The sequence below is a fragment of the Pempheris klunzingeri genome, chromosome 5 (assembly GCF_042242105.1).
Source record: "Pempheris klunzingeri isolate RE-2024b chromosome 5, fPemKlu1.hap1, whole genome shotgun sequence".
In the NCBI taxonomy this organism is placed as follows: Eukaryota; Metazoa; Chordata; class Actinopteri; order Acropomatiformes; family Pempheridae; genus Pempheris; species Pempheris klunzingeri.
The window spans coordinates 4,954,819-4,973,218 of record NC_092016.1 but is presented as its reverse complement, the minus strand read 5'-3'; the positions used below and the strand labels follow the sequence as shown (position 1 = coordinate 4,973,218).

The 18,400-nt window shown below is 40.9% G+C and overlaps 1 protein-coding gene across 1 annotated transcript in view; it reads right to left on the bottom strand.

Annotated features, from left to right (window-relative positions):
- The window catches only part of lrriq1 (leucine-rich repeats and IQ motif containing 1), a 32,172-nt gene extending 16,598 nt beyond the window's left edge, over nucleotides 1–15,574 (bottom strand). The window contains exons 1-14 of the mRNA XM_070830431.1: nucleotides 15,458–15,574; nucleotides 14,796–14,892; nucleotides 14,533–14,591; nucleotides 14,313–14,427; nucleotides 13,041–13,261; nucleotides 12,595–12,669; nucleotides 10,480–12,195; nucleotides 10,171–10,323; nucleotides 9,822–9,972; nucleotides 9,047–9,240; nucleotides 8,074–8,201; nucleotides 7,784–7,857; nucleotides 7,179–7,272; nucleotides 3,258–3,437 (exon numbers count right to left, since the gene is read on the bottom strand). Coding sequence (XP_070686532.1) covers nucleotides 3,258–3,437; nucleotides 7,179–7,272; nucleotides 7,784–7,857; nucleotides 8,074–8,201; nucleotides 9,047–9,240; nucleotides 9,822–9,972; nucleotides 10,171–10,323; nucleotides 10,480–12,195; nucleotides 12,595–12,669; nucleotides 13,041–13,261; nucleotides 14,313–14,427; nucleotides 14,533–14,591; nucleotides 14,796–14,892; nucleotides 15,458–15,574 — 3,374 coding nt within the window. The remainder of the gene's footprint in view (nucleotides 1–3,257; nucleotides 3,438–7,178; nucleotides 7,273–7,783; nucleotides 7,858–8,073; nucleotides 8,202–9,046; nucleotides 9,241–9,821; nucleotides 9,973–10,170; nucleotides 10,324–10,479; nucleotides 12,196–12,594; nucleotides 12,670–13,040; nucleotides 13,262–14,312; nucleotides 14,428–14,532; nucleotides 14,592–14,795; nucleotides 14,893–15,457) is intronic.
- Nucleotides 15,575–18,400: the final 2,826 nt, after the last annotated feature.

Genomic DNA, 18,400 nt, shown 5'->3' with positions numbered 1-18,400 from the left:
GCTAACATTTAGCTCTTATACTTGACCAGTTAATCTGAGGTGAGGTGAATGAACCGAGTGTGTGCATTTGTGCTTGTGTTTGCGCTCGTGTGCCTGCCTGCTCTGTGTGTACCCTAATACCACATAATGTCTCTTTCATTGAGGGGATAAACTGACTACAAAGCCACCTCAATGGAAACTTAATGAATCTATTAGCAATGCTGGAGGCCCAGTAGCCTTAGGTAGTACAGCTTCTCCTCTACAAAGACCCAGCTCTTCACTCTCAGTGGGACAAGAGGGAGAGGAGTCGGGAGGTCCAAAGGGATTGTGACCTCGCTGATCCCCGTCCCCCGTACCTGCTGGTTCACTCCAGGGTCACCATCAACAATATATTATTGATATAAGAGAGCGAAAACATTTTACACTGTTATTGCTGCCTGCATCTGTCTTTAACCCTTTGAGTTTTCATGTGTTTCTTATGGAGGCTATTACTTCACTTTCTATTCCATTGTAATTCAAAGGGAAATATTCTACTTTTTTCTATACTATATTTATCTGACAGCAGGAGTTAGAGTAGTTACTTCAAAAATTCAGAATTTACTAGCAAAACATGTAATTTATAAAATACGATTCTGTGCTGTCCAGCAGTATATGAAGTAGCTCAAATGTGCTCCCCCTCCACCAGCTGCAACATAGAAATACTGCGTATGTCTTAAAGCATCATCTAATTTTCTAGAAGGGACCATTCTGCCCAACAATTACCTTTACTTAAATGCTTTAAATACCTGCTGCTGTCGATACTTTTGTACTTTTATTTCAGTGAAACCTTGAATGTAACCAGAAAATGTTTACATTGCTACTTTTGCTGCGATAAAATATTTCAGCATTTCCTCTGCTCCCAGCAGAAAACACAACAGCAATAACAGGTGGAGAGCAGTGACAAACTGAAGACGAGCTAAAATCAAGACAAAATCTGCACCAAAGTATGATGAATTTAGTGTTTGTTAGTGCAGATTGCATATGCTTCTACAGCAGCGCTTATACAGTACACCTCGACATGTCGAACAAATGTTAGCTCACCAACGTGAATAAAAAGTGGTGGGGGGGTGAAGCAATATGCTTTAGAAGCTAAAAGTAAATATATGCAGGATTGTAGCTTTCAAAAGATAGGTTCAAGTCTCTTAATGCAATATAAATATGCCCATGAAATCATTGAAAAAAGTACATGATCACTGATTCTCCTGTTTATAACGGCCACGGAGACGTCCTATCTTAACACGACTCCAATGTCGGTGATGGGGGACAAAATCCACACTCCACATAGTGTGCTTTCTAAAGCTTAATCAATGCTAATGTGAGGCTTCCAGAGTCTGAGTCAGACAAATCAAAGTGAGAATCTTCCATAGTTGTAGTTTAGTGAGAAATTCCCTCTCTGTGTTTCCCAGGACAGTGCTTCCTTGCTGAGCTGTGGGATAGTATCACACACAGGAAACTGTGAACTATGTTCAGTGCCAGTGCAGGAAGTAGGGTGCCCTTTATATAGTGAGGTGAAAAGTAAGGGTGGGGAAGTCAGGGTGGGTGTGTACTACATGTTTTTTTTTAATGACAAACATCTAAATAATAAATATGCAGGGTCTGTGGCAGATTCTCTGTATGTATGGATAGCAGTCTTGTTGAATATTGACTATAAATAGTAAAGATATTTTATTTTTTTCTACTGTTTTAACCCTCCAGCTTGGGAGCAATGGATGTATGTAAAGTGACTGTAAAACATGGAGAAGAAAAGCAAGAAGCAGAAAGAGTTTTCTTTTTCCAAAAAAAAAAGGACTTAACTTTTTCTAGGATTTTTTCAAGGATTTGTCTACCACAGATGATCACTCTTGCACACAGAAATTGTAGTTTTATCTGTCATAAATCCCAGATTTTTCTTAAAATTCTGTGTTTTCACTGCTCAGGCAAATTCATAAAAAAGTCAATTGTAAGTCTAAAATAGAGGCATTTTGTAAGGAACAGAGGATTTCGCCTCCACCCTACACCCTGTAGAGAAAAGTTGTGAAACCAAACCCCTGGTAAACCCCATGGTCTCCACCTTACAGTCACCAGTGTACTGACGTGTGGCACTCCTCTCACCTCCTCTAAACCTCAGTCAGACACAAGGTCAGGCCAGGGGTTAAATGGCTGTGTTGGTCCTTGCAAAGCCCCCAGAATGGCTCATTGTCCAGAGGCCAGAGGGGTAGAGGGCACACAGTGAGGGGTGAAGCAAAGGGAGCACCACACTACCCCCCAAGCCCTAGGAGTCCTTGGTGTGACCCGAACGGGTAGCCACAGTCATGTTTCATCTTTTGTGCTGTGTAATTTGGAAGGGTCATGAAGATAAGCAGAAAGTTGACCACTGTTTTAAGTGTTGGTGGTCCGTCTTGCATAGGAGTGTCGATGTGTGCAGAGGCCAGTGACATCGAAGGACTTGTGAAAATAGATGGACGTTGTCTTTAGGCCATCTACGCCCCACGTATCAGACATAACAAGAGGATAGCTAACATTCCTGACAGCTCCGTGTCTGACTGTCTGACAGACTGATCAGCGCAAGATAAAACAAGAGGTGTAATAGAACCTCTCGTAAATAGCCTTACAGTTATTTATATTGTCTTATCCTGTTCAACTTTGCTCCGGTTAGCCATTTGATTTGTTGTAATCCCTTTAGGGTTTCAACTTTCGCCGGCGTGTTTCATCACATTTTCTTCTCTCTTTTCCTTATAAGAACTATCGATCAAACACACACTACAGATTGACCAAAGTTATTTTTATAGAGAAAAACAGACAGGTTGTTTTAGGTAATTTGGTTTGGAATTGATTTGACAAAGAGGATAATGACAAGTTAAATAAAAGGGAGACATTCTTATGAACTGCTTCCAAGCTGCTTCAGAGGTCAGTCCTCTTGACATTTCAGTTTACCAACGCAGATGATGTAAGTGTGTTATCTAACTAAGCAGAAAATCAGCACCACATATAGTTGATCCCTGGTGTCAGCATCACAGTCAATGACGGATGATCATGATGAAAAGGATGTTATATGAGTTAACAAGAAGCACTTCCTATCAAAGGTTTTTTTCCTTGATGGATCTATTACAGCTCCACAAAAGGATTAACGGTACATTTTGGGATCAAGCACCTATTCAACAACTTTCTCTGACCACCAGAAGGACCAGCGCTTATCCACACTAGACACACAGCGCTGAGAGTAGCACATCTACACCAGCTGTCAATTAATTGTCTCTTACCTGAACTCCCTGCTGTGCTGCTGCTGTAAATCATGAGTCTGCTGAAGCTGAGCCTGACAGAACGTTAGGAAGCTGCCTGAGGCCAAGCTGACCTGCTGAACAGCGGGGGGCAAAAGAAGAGAGTCTGCCTCCTGCTCATCGACGGCCCTCAGGCCAGGCACTGCTCTGTGCAGAGTGGATCTGAAAAAGAAAGCAAACTGGATATAAGATATCAGAGGTTATTGAAGGCCATATTTTCAATGGCCTTCTTTTTTTTTTTTTTTAATTACTATGATATGAACAAAAATATTTAAAAAGCACAAGTCGCCTTCTGAAAGGCAGGATATGTTACTCAATTTAGAAGTATTTATTGTTATGTTTGTTTAATGTCTCATAACAAACCAGAAAAATAAGAAGCCAAAAAACTGCTGTCTGGCTTTTACAGGCCTGTAACAAGCCCATCCTGCCTGTCTACTGATGTACATGCCTACCTGCACACATTCTGCCCATGTACGTGTTATGATCATGCTGCCAACAGCACTGACCAATATCACTACACTTATTAAAACATGTAGGTGACCTGTCCAGCTGACAAATTCACATTTCAGTCTTTGAAAGTGGCATTAACAGATCTACAGAAAGAGAGCAGACATTTTAGATGCTAGAGTAAAATTTTAAAAGTTAGAGAAAAAGGTTCTGTCAATGTTAAGGAAATTAGACGTGAGGCTTTTACCAAGGGGTATCATTGCCTCAATGTGAGCACACAGACATATAGTTCAGTGGTTGGAACATGTCTTTAATGCTGAAGGGTTAGAGCAACCGTTCTCTGTTTAACTTGATAAAGACGGTTTTGCGTCCCACTGAGGCCACACATTATAAACGCTGTTCCAAATGTACACTGTACATTTTGTACTCTGGACTAACTAATCTATTTACAGCGATTTTGTGAATTTGCTGTACTTTATCCACTTGTGCAAATGATGCACACTGTGATCTGGCATCACGATCTCCATTTTGGGACATTTAGCATAATTGTTACATTTATATTGTCTTCTGAAAGGGTAGTTATGCAGCCACTTTGGATAAAAACTAAACCAAATGGCATATGTTAGTTAGTATCAGCCTTCAAACTGGAGGGGAGCCCTGCATGACTGTGAGTCTGGGGGAGAGGTAACTGCTGCCTGAGGCTAAGGATGTACAAACAGAGGAATCCCAACTATCTGCCAGAGAAACAGACTCAGAGCGTCCACCAGCAGAGGCCAAATGTGGTCTGTGTTCAGTGGGAAAATGTGGAGCTGGAAACTCTACAGGACACTTGGGAACAGCAACAATAAAGTCCGTAAAAATACAAGCCTTCGGGCTATGAAGCAGAATTTTTAAAACATTTTGAACTGGGTTTTTCAAAATTGATTCCCAGAGCACCATATGCTCTTATTCCTTGTCTACCATGTCACCAGAGGAGGATAAAACATGCTGAGGGCAAACCTTTCATTTCATCAGCTCATAATGTGTGTTTTGTGAATATTTAAGTATTTCTTATTTCATACAATATCCCTCCTGGTATGTTTTACCAGTCCATGGCCATAGTAGATTTTAAAGAGGAGATCTTGCTGGATTATGTGAAGCACAGCTCTATTTTACTGCTACGATCAGCTGTTGCCTACGGTCTACGTACCATAACCACTGAATGTACAGCTAATAAAGATGAAGCAGAAAGGTATTAAATCCAGTGAAAAAATGGACAGTGGAGTAACCGTGGTGCTTTAGGTGGTTAATTGTGATTCAAGTATGGACTTTTTTTTCAAACCCTTGCAGAGGATTCAATGGTTAAATACTGTATTCTGATACCGTGCAGTTTTCCTGACCCTACTGCCACTCTGAGACAAAGACATGCCCATAAAAGACAGGATCTGTGCACTGTCAGAGGGATACGGTTTTGATGTGGCCCACTTGGTTTCTCGACACAGATCAGGATTAGATTCCAACCCTTCAGGCATGTTGTCTGGCTGGCTGTCTTCAAATGAAGCTCTAAACCCAAATAGGACCTTTTGATTGTTACATGAGCTCATTGAGGTGGGGAATGTAATTCAATTCGGGAATGGACGGCACTTGGACACACTTAGGAGAAGGCAGAGTAGAGCTGTGTACAAAATAATTAAATGTCATCATATGTGGATGCTTACAATGGATGATTTTCATTAAAGGATTGGAGAAACCAAGTTTTGGCGGTTTCAGAAAGATGACTCTCAGTGTAGGCCATTATCTTACTAGAGCATAAAGCATTACTTCTCTGTATTTGTCAAGGCTGGTTAAATTTAACCAAATAAATGAAACTCCAAAAGAGGGTAGAAGCTTCACAATTTAGATGTTATGAATTTCTTCCTCCCCTCACAGCTATATCTACATTGACTATACTTTAACTTTAACCTCAACCTTTCCTAAATTGATATAAATTTCATCTTTCTTTCTGAGGGAAACACTGTTCTTGGCTCACATTCCTTCATCCTCCTTCTCCTGCCCGTATGAGCACAAGTCCGTATTTCATTTAGTGAAGACTTCCTCCAAAACACGTGCTCTGAAAGTGGCCCTGATTAATCTTGCCCAGTGTTTTCTTCTTCCACATCTCCTGGATCAGGGGCTGCCTATAGGGAGTGTAATTCTTAGCGCTTGCCTTTTGGTGCTTTAATTTAGCCGGTGTTATCACTGGCTCGGGATGAAAGGGCCAGGGCATGAGTGTGGTAATGCAGAGGGTTAATTCCACTGTTGGCATTAGAGGTTAGGTAAAGTTCAATTAAATATTAAGGTAATGTTTGAGTTAAGGATTACGACGGGAAAAATGTCCACAAGTAACCTATGTTTTTAGGGTTTTTTGGACAGAAAACCTTTGTAAATGTTCTTGTTCAAACCCACTGAACAAGAACATTTAAAAAGAAAAGATATAACTGTTATGATCACTTGGTCAACATTTAACCAAATGGCCAGCAGAGCATAAGGCAGGGATCGTTTACGTGTGTAACTGACATTTAATTCTTCTCAGTTAGGATGTTGATGATATAAAGGATTAAACTTAGTCCAAGTCCAAAACCGTGACACTTGAAACCTCCTCAATACAACAGTGTAAATGCAGTTAGCTAAACAACTCGTAAAATCATTTTCTAAAACTGAGACATTCACTAGCTATTTGGAGGGCACAGCAAAGTATAGTTTTTCATATTTTGGACATTTTGCTGTTACTAAGTGGGTGTGAGTAACTCTGAGGAGCCAAACAACAGCTGACATCATTGTTCATGACCGGGCCAATAGAAGCATGAAGAATATAAGTGGTTGTTGCATATTCTTCACAGAAACTCACTGCGACTGTCTTAACAGTGGTAAAATATTTAGGCATGATGAGTAAATGAGCAAATTGAAACTGAAAAGATAACAGATTTTTCTATGGTATCAATACTTTGAAAACTACGAGCACTCAGTGTGGTGTACGAACACGCAGGTGTCGGTGGCACGTCGCAGTAATCTAATAGCAGACGCGAATCACAGTGCTAATCCTGGGAAGTGAACAGGAAGGCCTGTGTTCTGCTGGAATGTTTAGACTACCTGAGCCAACAGACCGAATTTGTGGTAGGTTCCTTTGAACATCCATCGCAGCCATCGTAATATTTCAGAGCAAAGGAAGCTGAAACTGAAACTTTTATCCAAAGAATTTCCAGAGAGAACAGCGGAAATTTCTAATTACACTATCTTGATTTGAAACTGTGTAGCAGTTACTGCAGAGGAGAGGGTGCTAAAGTCAGAGGTGAACCGCCATCCAGAAAATTAGTGTGCGCATTTGAATCAGCATAACACAATAGCATTGCCTGATTTGTCCAACAAGCAGATGCTACAGATTAGAAAAAAAAGTGTATTTGATTATGGAAAACAGTAGCAGTGCGTCCTTCTCCTTACCTCCAGCCACTCTCCTGCTGAAGAGGATTCCCTGTGAGGTGGAGCTCTCGCAGGAATTGACATTCCCTCAGACTCTCACACACGCTCTGCAGCTCTAAGAAAGAAGTTGAAAAACAACTTTGCCTTATCGCTGTCTATTTTTGCAGCCTATTCCTCACGTTCACCGGTGTCCCATCTAGTTATGCAGAGCTAATCAACTGGATGAAATCAATAGAGATGTGTTCCAGAGCCTTGTGAACTTACTGTATGCATCTCATTTCCATGGAGTCATGTAAAGTACTTGTAGTCATGTAAAGGTGGCATAGAGCCAATATGAATGCAGCAGCATCATATAAAATAGATGGACTCATAACGGTTCGTGCCTTAAGGTTTGGTGCATGTAACTTTATTGCTATTGTAACTTCTTTTGTTGAGTGAAATCAATCTGAGGCTGAGTGGGAGTAAAGGAATGGGGAAAAAAGTCAAGGAAAAAGTAAAGTCAGCAAAAAAAAAAGGATGAAACAACACAGGTCTTGAATTTGTCCACATTACATGCACAGTTGAAGATGTTATGCCTTTATGGAAATGGGATTTATATCGTCTGTTTAATCAAGACAGTCTGTTACCTGACAAGCAGTTGAATCGAAGATCCAGATTTGCAAGTGACACAACATCAGCCATGGAGGGCAGCTGGGTAATTCTAGGAAACACAGAGACAAAATCTCACCCTTTCGAACGCTACATTACATCTTAGGTTAACATTCACGTCGCTGCTAAACACAAAAAAAAATAATGTAGTTTTAATTTCTGATTAGATCAGATCACTAAAAAAAACAGAAAACCAAAACTAATTTTCTCCTTTGTGTTTCTATGCTCTATGCAGTGACAGCTTTCAAGCAGAGCTGGAGGATTATACCTGTTTTGGGCAACGGAGAGATGTAGCATGAGGGGAAGCCAGCAAGCAGCGAGTCCCTGCAGGGAGGAGATGCTGTTGTCGTCTAGATGCAGCTCTCTGAGGAGGACCTGGTTGTTCAGACTGGGGGGCTGATGGACGAACAGGGTGAAGTTGTCAGTTAACACTGGTCACACTGTGGGGTTAGACTAACTTTATACTGCTGCTGCCGGTCCAGCAACACCTAAATGACCCCATCCATCAGTGTCAGTTGTTTTAGTCCTGCTGTGTTTACAGACATTAGTGTCAGCCACAGGTTACAGTAAGCTCTGCTGTGTTCAGGGGGTGCCTCTGTGATTTTATGTATCTTATTCTTGACTTTGCATCATCAACCAGTGAAGAGGGAGTTACCCTCCCAAAGACAGAGAAAGATAAGCTTCGGTAATTAGACAGTCTGTCCAACTGTTGCCACATTTTGACTAATGTAACTAATAACCAAATTTACAAGGTCTGCAAATGGAAAGAGTGTCCTCTTGTTCTACCTTATATATCATCACCTCATTTCATATAATACTACACCAAGCATCATCATTCTCAGATCACCTACATTGAGTTTGTTGCATCGCATCCCATTTTAGTCCAAAGCGACAATTATGTTGGACTGAAGGAAAATGTGATGCTCCTTTATTTCATCTGTCCATTTAAACCCGTACCCTGTTCCTGTTGTGTGAAAGGTTTTTAACATTGTTTTAAATTTTAGATTTTCTTTGTTACTTTTACACAGGTCTGATATACTTTGGAAATGTTGCATAATTTGGTGAAATGTGTATTTTGTCTGTGTAAACTAGATGTTAAGCTACTTTGAATTTATATAATCTTTACATTCAAATGATTTACACCCCTACAAGATGAAAACAATACATTCAATAAAACCTGGTCAGTTACAAGCCATTGACACCGCACAAACGTCCAAACCAGCTTCTGAACAGATCTCTACCTCAGTAAGGCTGTTGGCTCTCAGGTCCAGTGTGTTGAGCAGAGCACTGTTCTCCAGACCCTCCACGCTTGCCAAGTGGTTGTAGGAGCAGTTCAGGTGGAGGAGAGTGTATACATCCCTCAGTCCTTTGGTGCTGATCAGCTGGTTGTGATCCACCGACAACCTCTGCAGCCTCCTCGTAGACTCCAGACCAGCTGGGGATGTCACAGAAATGCACAAGCCACTTATTCAGATTGAAAAACAGCACAGGTGAGTCTGCAAACAAGCATTAAACACAATTATTTGAAATGAGAAAGTCCAAAAGCCCCTCTTAGATTTATGATATGGTTTTGTGATTCAGTTTTAGAGGTGAGTCACATGAAAATATTACAGTAGCTGAATGTACTTCAATGTGTTTAACCTCTTGCCTGGCCAATATAAATTCATGACTTTAGCCTCAGGGCTCACGTTGACTAAATAAATCATTTTTCAGTGCATATTGTAGTCAAACCCTGCCTCTTGCCCAGAGTCAGCGGGGATTGGCTCCGGGCCCCCGTGACCCTGAAGGATAAGTGGTATAGATAATGGATGGATGGATGGATATTGTAGTTAAGTGTTTCCAGGGCTGAAAAGAAGAGAGATGCTGCCCTCTTGTGGAGTACTGCCATGAGTCCAGGCTTGTTACATACACTTTACTCAAACAACTGGAGAGCTCACGTGTGACACAAACACACACACAACAATGACAACAATCTGTTATCTGTGAATGTGAATGAATGAATTTTCCAGTTCTCACCGATGCGGGTGATGGAGTTGTGCGAGAGGTGTAGAACATCCAAATTTTCAGCCCCAGTTAAACCGTGGATGGACGTCAGCTTGTTGTGGCTGAGTTGAAGGACTCGTAAACTAGTCATGTTTTCACAGTCGACAAATGAGATGTCGTTTTCCTGTGACAAAACAAACAAAGATGCTCGGACACAACAAAATCAGTCTGGTCTCATTCTAAAAGAAGAAGAGATGATATGTAACTAACAAAAATCAAACAGGACAAAATAGACCTATGAAAAAAATGGATTGCTTAGTGTCTCTTGAAATAAAAGTGGACTTAAAACAATAAATTCGTTATCTATTAACTAAATATCCACCTGTGCGTTGATGTAGCAGAGCTGTGGTAACTGGTTGATGCCCTCCAGGGATTTGAGGCCACAGCGTCTGAGGGTAAGGGACCGGAGCTGAGTGCACTGAGCGAGAGTGGATAAGCTACAGCCAGGCAGATCCTCCAAAGTCACTGTGGTCACCTGAAAAGGAGGCAAACATGCTTCAGGGCTCAGGGGGTTTCCTGGATGCTGAGAGGTTAAGTTGACATGTGTGACATGGCACTGAGCAACTTCATCCCTCATAAATGGTTTTGTCAATGAGTCTGTATCACAGCTGAGCTTTTATACAAAGGTTACCTCTTGGGGGGATTTCCAGCATGTGGACCGAAGCAGAGAGTCTGGGCAGAGAGGCGGCAGACGACTGGCCTCAGCAGCCCTCCTCGGCCCTCTGCGACGCCGGACGGATCCTTTCTGCTTCCTCCTGTTCTGGAGGGAGAGTCTGGACCAGGAGATGCAGTCCTTCATCCACGACAGCCTCTTGTGCTCAGTGTGCTCTGGGAGGCACACGGGTAGAGAAACAGACACAGAGGAAGGCCTTCCTGCTTGACTTTCACAGTCAACAGTTTTATGTGTGGAGGTCTGACTGATGCTCTTGTCTGTGTCACATTGTTGTGTTATGGCGTCAGCACTGGTGGGGCAGATTGTAGACTCACTGTGGAAAGGACCGGGGATTGAGGAAGTCCATATGGTGCTGTCCTCTAGTTGTGAGGTCAGGGAGTTTTCTCTTTTATCCATTTTATTTTTCTCTTTTTGGCCTATCGTGCTGTTTTCCTCTGTTTTCTCTTGCAGCCAATTCCCTCTTCCCTCCACTTCCCTATTCTGCATCATTCTCTTTTTGCTCTCTCCCTTTTCTTTTAGTCTTATTTCTTCTTCTTCTGTTTTTTTGTTGACCTGCCTCTTGTTTTCTCCCACCTTTTCCCCATTCTGCTCCCTCTCTGCCTCTACATTTTTTCTCTCCTCTTCCATTTTTCTCATCTCTTCCTTCCCTAGCTTTCTTTCCTCCTCCTCCTCCTCCCCCTTCTTCTCTTTATCATTTGTTTTGTTGTCTACATCATACCCTGTGCACCCCTCCTTCTTCTTGTCTTCTGATTTTCTGTAATCCTCTTCATCCCTTAGTTTCCTCATCTCTTCCCTCTGCCTCCTCCTCCGTTCTTCCTCTTTTATTTGCCTTCCATCTTCTTGGTTCCTCTTCTCATCCTCTTCCATGGGTCTTTGTTCTTTCATTTTTCTATTTTCCCCTTCCCTTTTTCTTACCACTTGCTTCACCTCCTTCTCCTCCTCTGTCTTTTTTCTTTCCTTCTCCCTCTTCCATGCTTCCTCTTCCTCCTCCTTCCCTTTGCCATCATTTTCTTCTTTCTTGTTCCTCTCCTCAAGTTCTATTTCTTCATCTTTATCTCTCATCGTCTCTACATACATCTTTTTCTGCACCATCTTCTTTCTATCGTCAATATCCTTCTTCTCTTTCATTTTCCTCATCTCCTCCTGCTTCTTCCTCTCCTCAGTCTCATCAGTTATTCTCCCTTCTTCCTTTAATCTTATGCTTTCCTTCTTTTTTCTCTCCTCTGCATCCGTTCGCCACTCCTCCTCCTTCCTCAGATTCATTTCCTCCTCATTTCTCCTCTCTTCCTCCACCTTCTTCCTTGCCTCTTCTATCATTTTTATTTTCTCCTTCCTTTTCTTCTCCTCCTTCCTCATCCTCTCTTCTTCATCCCTCATCATTCTCATTTTGTCCTCCAGCTTCTTCTTTTCCAAATCTATCTTATTTCTTTCCTCCTCTCTCTTCCTTCTCTTTTTTTCCTCTTCCTCCTCTTTTTTAAGTTTCATCTCTGCTATTTTCCTCTCCTCTTCTTTCTTCCTTCTTGTTTCTTCCTCTGTTCTTTTCCTCTCTGCCTCCATCTTAATTTTCTCCTCTTCTTGTTTCCTCTTCTCCTTCTCATCCTTTATTCTCTTCTGCTCCTCTTCCCTCAGCTTCCTCTCTTCTTCCACTCGTCTCCGTAAATTACAGATTACTTCCTAATTGGTGCAGACAGTCACTGGAGTTACAACAAAGCAAGTTATCCTATTTGATTAGAAATATTTAATTGCAGGTAAATAAAACAATCTAAATATGAACTGTCAGTCACTGAAACAATAATATGGAAATATGAGCACTAAGTGCAGATTATATCATGCTGGCGGTTGAGGTCAGTCGACCTCTGATTTGAGAAGTCAAACATCCCAAAAAGGGCTCATGTTTTTCCACATATTTTCACTGTGTTGATTCCAAATTACTAAAATGATGAAGAATTTGGGATTATTCACTTTTGGAAGTCCCAGAACTTAATTATTAACTAGGAAGAGAGTCTATACCGAGTGATGGCCTTTGTGGATTGAGCCTGCGGTGAAAAATGTCACAGGAGGATTTAGGCCTACCTGCTGAAGCAGCAACTCCTGCTCAAGTTTCTCCTGAGCTCTCTTCTCCATCAACTCAAGTTCCATCTGATGGAGCTGGATAAAGAGAGCAATAATGAAAAAAAACATGACAATGGTATCAATAATGAAATTCTACACGTTTTAAACTTTGGAATGTCTCACAGGCAGCTGAAGATCTATCTATCAAATGTAAGTCCTGATGTCCTCACTTAAATTGGGGGGTTATACATATAGTAATTTATATATATGTAATATATATATAGATATATATATTAGACATACCAGATGTAGTACCAGATTCTATTTTCACGTTTCCAGTATGACATATATGAGTGGGGGATTACAAAATTGCTCACTTGAACGACATACCAAAACCTACATCTGCTAGGTGAAGCATTATTATAACAAATAATTATGTCAAGTAAAGGAAGTCCAGAGTGACTCACCTTTTCTGCCTCCATTAACCTCTTTAGCTCCTTCTGGAAGTCTCTTTCTATTTGTCTCTTTTGCTCTTCCTTGTCAATCTCCTCACAGTGTCGTTTCTCTCGCTCTGCCTCATATTCACCGATTTCCTGTCTCTCCTCTTCAATCAGTGAGATCTCAAGGGTCCTCACTTCCAATGTCAAGTGCCTCTCACTCTCCATATACTCATCTCTTCCAGCTTCATCTGTGACAGGACAAAATGTAAGGTTTTTGCAGTAGTTTAGCCAACAAGGAACAAATCATGCACCTTGAGATTGTAGGTTAAAGTTTGGGTCCCTATGAGCATGTCACCCCTTCATCTGCCTTCCCTGCTGCCCTTCACGGCTCACCGTGCAGTGAAATCAAACTGCTTCAAGAATATACAGTCTCACATGAATGATTTGGGCAGCACTTGGGCAGGTCAGTAGGAATATACATTCATTCTTCCAAGATCTGTCAAAACTAGACTGGTGGTGTAGGAATTATAGTCTTTCAAAATGATAAATTAGTATTTCTAATTAGCTTAATCAGCTCAAACACTATATATTTTAATGTCAGACATGTTGCCAAAAAATTCCATCATCATCACAGTTTTAACCACTGACAGGACAGAAAATGATTTTACCTACACTTGCAACATGTAGCCTTCCGCTCTTTTCTCTGTTCAAAAGGTGGGATTATCTACAGCATCATCATTACTGTCTCACATTACAGCCAATAATGAGAACAAAAATAGGACAACAGTGACCTCTTGTGGGAAGTTTCAATGCATTATCAGACCATCAGCAAGGCCTCAGTGCAATGAAAAGGAGCAGAGAGGAAACAGATGTCATTTAGAAACAGATTCTATCACAGCTGTGCAGTTAACTACAGTATTTAACACCCCGTGTGCGTGTACATTGAATTTACATTGTGCTGTCATTCAGACATAAGTAGATACTGTGAAATATTTGATTGAGTAATTAAACAATAATGTTCTTCATGAATTGTGCTTTTTATTCACACGTGAGTGTTATTCACAAGTGTTGCTCACAATTTCATGCTTTTACCTGAGAAATGTGCACATGGAAAAGATTTAAATATGACTTTCATCACCCTGAGCTGTGGATTAAATGAAGCCATAATTCACTGTGGCCTTCATTTTTTCAGTTTTCATAATTTGTACTTTTGAATAATGAGACTTGTGCCACCACGTGGGGGTTTAGACAGCACTGCCTCAAACACTTTCACTTCATTTTTCTAAACATGTACTGTACCTTCATTGTTGGGACACACAGACACATTGTGAGTGGAAAGTGTTTCGGTTTCTGTGGGAGCAGGTAGCAGGCGGGTGTCAGTGGAAGTGTTGTTCTCCTCATTGTCACACACAATCTGTATCAGGCAAAACATGCATTTTGAGTAATTTGCCACAAGTTGTTCACCCAGTGTATTTTAGATGTGCCACGCAGAAACTCGATTGTAAAGACAGACTTTTACCTGCCCGTTGAGTTTCATCATATCCTTATCAAGTTCAATAGGTACGCTCATCATGTCCTCTGCGTGATGTGATGCAGTGAACTCTGAGATGTAATTAAAAGAAAACACTTTATCAGCCATGGAAGCATCTGGAGGTCTTTTTAATGTAAATATCTAGAAATACAGACTAGCTAACAGTGACTTATCCCATGCCCCTGTTCACCACAGAGAGGCAGGGCCTCTAGAAGCACCACACTTCTTATTTATTCAACAAGTTGCCGTACCTGCAGGTTCTTCCAGGATGAGCTTCTCAAAAATAGCTGCTCTGCTTTTTGAGTTTTCAAAGTAGCTGAGCAGAGCTGGTGGGATATCATCTATGTCCTGTTGTCAGAAAGTTCATTTGTGTTAGTTTGGTCTCATCACAAAAGGTAAATGTTGAGGTGAAGCTTCGTATTTTTACTAAGCTTGTGGAGACAAAGTGAAGCAATGACTGACGGGTACATAAGAAAGTAATTGTATATATACTTATGTACATGGTCACTGTAATAAATTGACAAGTGGTAGGACAGGTGACGGCCACCAAATCCACTTTATGGATACTTTATCCATGTTGCTTATCCTGATATGCATCCTGAGGTTATTCAGCTGTAGTATGTCTTTCAATATGGCTTCCACATTCATTTTCTTGATGGTTTTGCAATGCATTTATACAAATACATACTAAAATGAACCCTAGAAATGTTCACCTTTCCCCAGGTGAAGCTCAGAGCACAAAACACTTGAATATAATACATAAACCACGCGCTAAAAACCACCACTCAAACTGACAAAAAGCATACAGCTGGTACTAGTTAGCTGTATTTAGCTTGCTGTCAATATCACCTGTCCAATTACAAATGTTCATGTAATCATCTCGCTGTTGTGGCCTCAACAGGAGACTACTCACCGTCTCTTCCTGAAATGAGAAACACTCCGGCTCTTCTTTAGTTTCATCAGTATCAGACTTAGCTACATTATTCAGCTGCCACATGATTGTGTCACACAGCTCATTAGCATCCGCCATGTTTGTCAAACGTTAGCAACTCATGAGCACTTTATTTTTACATTTAATTGCGACCATCTGCGGCCATAAAGTCATCTTAAGTTTCTATTACTGTCGACATACTTGCGGTTTATCTCAGTAATGTGCTGTTTAACACGCTTGAAGATTAATTTAACATTTGTTAACATGCAAAACAAAACGAAAAGAAAAGATCCCTCCGCGTCTACAGGTACTTCAGTCTCCATGGAAACAACGCTGTGAACTACGTAGTCCTGTTAGGGACAAACTGTGCTAAAGGCAAAGGGGAAATTTGACTGATCCTTAATGTTTCCCTGCAACTTCTACTTGAAATACTAAAAATTGTTCATTCTTCCAATTATATCTTTACTTGTCTTAATCACTATTAACATTTCGCATTCCTATTTTGTTATAACCTCCAGTACACCAGTTTGTATTGTTTGTCCATTGTTAATTTAACAAGAAATACAATACAAAGGAAAAAACTTTTTTCACACAATATTTTATTTTTCAATAGACAAAACAATTCAATAATGTCGCTTCATAGTTAAAATAGATATATATGAGAATAATATTATATTATATGATTATATAGTTATATATAATATTAAGAACATTCATCTTTGGTACAGATGAAGACTTTTAATAACATAAAATCCACCTGAAAGCACTTATGATTCATTTTGCTTCCAGCTTTTTTACTATTTGACCGTCTTTCATAAGCAGCAACCTTTCATCATTACAGTTACCCAGTCATGAAAAGCAGGTGTTCCAGGTACTTTCCAGTCAGAAAATTTTGCCAGCCTATCATTAAAGCTGTCTGGGTGCATTTCTTCATACATCTAGGATGTGCACAACTTTTCTCCCACACAGTTATGGAAAGAATGCAAAATGTGAACCAATAACTTCTCTAATATAGCTGAATTCTCATCCATTAGTCATGAATTTTGGTAGAGTGTATTAAAGTGTCCTCCCCCTGCTACATTTCCAGCACTTTGCAGAATCCTTTAAGTCAAGTCTATTTAATCTACTCAAGGTCCAATAGTAACAGTGTAGAATTTTAAACTCAGTCTTATCCTGCAAGAAAACCTTTAAAACTTTCCCCAAATCCTCCGCTAGTTGTGGGGCCTGGACACATGGCCCAAAAATCATCTTTAAAGCAACTTGTAAGTAATACAGAGCAGTTTTTTATTATTTATCCCATTGTAAATTTCTTTTTTTATGTGTATCTGTGTGCGTATGTCTGTGTCTCAAACTCTTCAAAGACAGAACAAATACTTCCACAGAAACGCTGTGTGATAGAGGTAGATTAAGGTGAAGTAATTGCATGTGAGGGGGACAGTTCCTTCCAATCAGCAGTTCTTGTGCTATCCTCTGTCAGGTGGGATCATGTGACTCCTTGAAGGGGACATCTTGTCAGTACTCTTCTACAAACTTTTTTAAAAACTTTCCATACTTGCCAGCTAGTGTTACACTTTGGCACAGTAAGCAATCTGAGAACAGTAAAGCTGTTTGGTTGCAGTTTAGTGAAAATAAAGTTTAGTGTCAAGGCCTGGTGTGGGCATTTTGGGCTGCCAGCTAGAAGTGGCCAGTGAACCTAAGACCTTGTAGGTGAATCACAGGACCAGAAGAACAAAAAATGTGTTAAGCTGTGAACAATGCACACTTTTTCCATGGCATTTCTGATCACAAAGACCGGTTCCTCTCTCCCGTTGTGAAGTCTCTGCACTCGTGTTGTACTCCTTCTCTTTGAGGAGATTCCAGTGGCCCACACAGGTTTCCCATACACATTCCCGAGGGCTTTCTAAAAGGAACCCAGTCTCCTTCCTCAAAGTTTCAAAGAAGAACAGAGCGTCCTCCATCCCAAGCTGTTTGCTCCGGAGACACACTGAGGCCTGTTCTCCTGTCCCGTGACGGTCCAGGACGAAAACAAAACAACACAATGGCGCCAGATCAGACCAATGTTTCCTTCAAAGCCTTCAAAACCGAATTCCACAACGACAATGAAAGGCACCACATCTACATCACTTATGTGGCCTACAAGGTCAACGCCATCAGAATCTTCACAGGTCTGGCACAGAGGTGCTTTCATTAAAGGTCATTATGGGTCAGAGCACAACTTCAGTCCTGAAGCTGATGGGCAGAAACAGGACACTTTGCCCCCGTTGTTGGAGTCAAACTGCCTGTCCCTTATGTTTCATTAGGTCCTCTAAGATTCATTGACCAAGTTCAATTGCTCAAAAAGGCTCCATCAGCAAGCCTTGTCCACTCCAATTAGGGCCAAGCCCTTTGTCAGAGGGCAAGGTGTCCATCGCTTTTGTCCAAATTCACAGAACCCAGACAGCAGCCAGACAGGGCCAAGCTGCAGATTTATACAGCAGATTACGCCAGTCAATGGCGGCTCCGGCCCAAACGCAGTAGCAGTTTGGATAGCAGCCGTGTGTTTACACTGTCAAGGGTTTTCTGTTACTCGTCTGTAGCCATTATCTTGGCAGCCATTGGACCTATCAAGCCTATCACTTCCATCTGGGGGCTTTGACGAAAGAAGGGATTGGAGGGAAAAATTAACACAACCCTAAACTACCCTTTAACTTTCTCTTACTGCCCATTTTGAGTGCACAAGTTGGTAGTCGCAGATTTATTTATTATGGTATATTAACAATGCATGATACGAATGACTAAATTGTGCTTTTGTGCAGCTAATCGTTCATTTTTCTCCCGTGTAGACCTTGCTTAATCCATTTTCCATATTTAGTCATCATGGAATTAATCCGTCACATGAACCTAAAATGAAAATACCCTCCAGAAATGAAATATTTTCCATACATG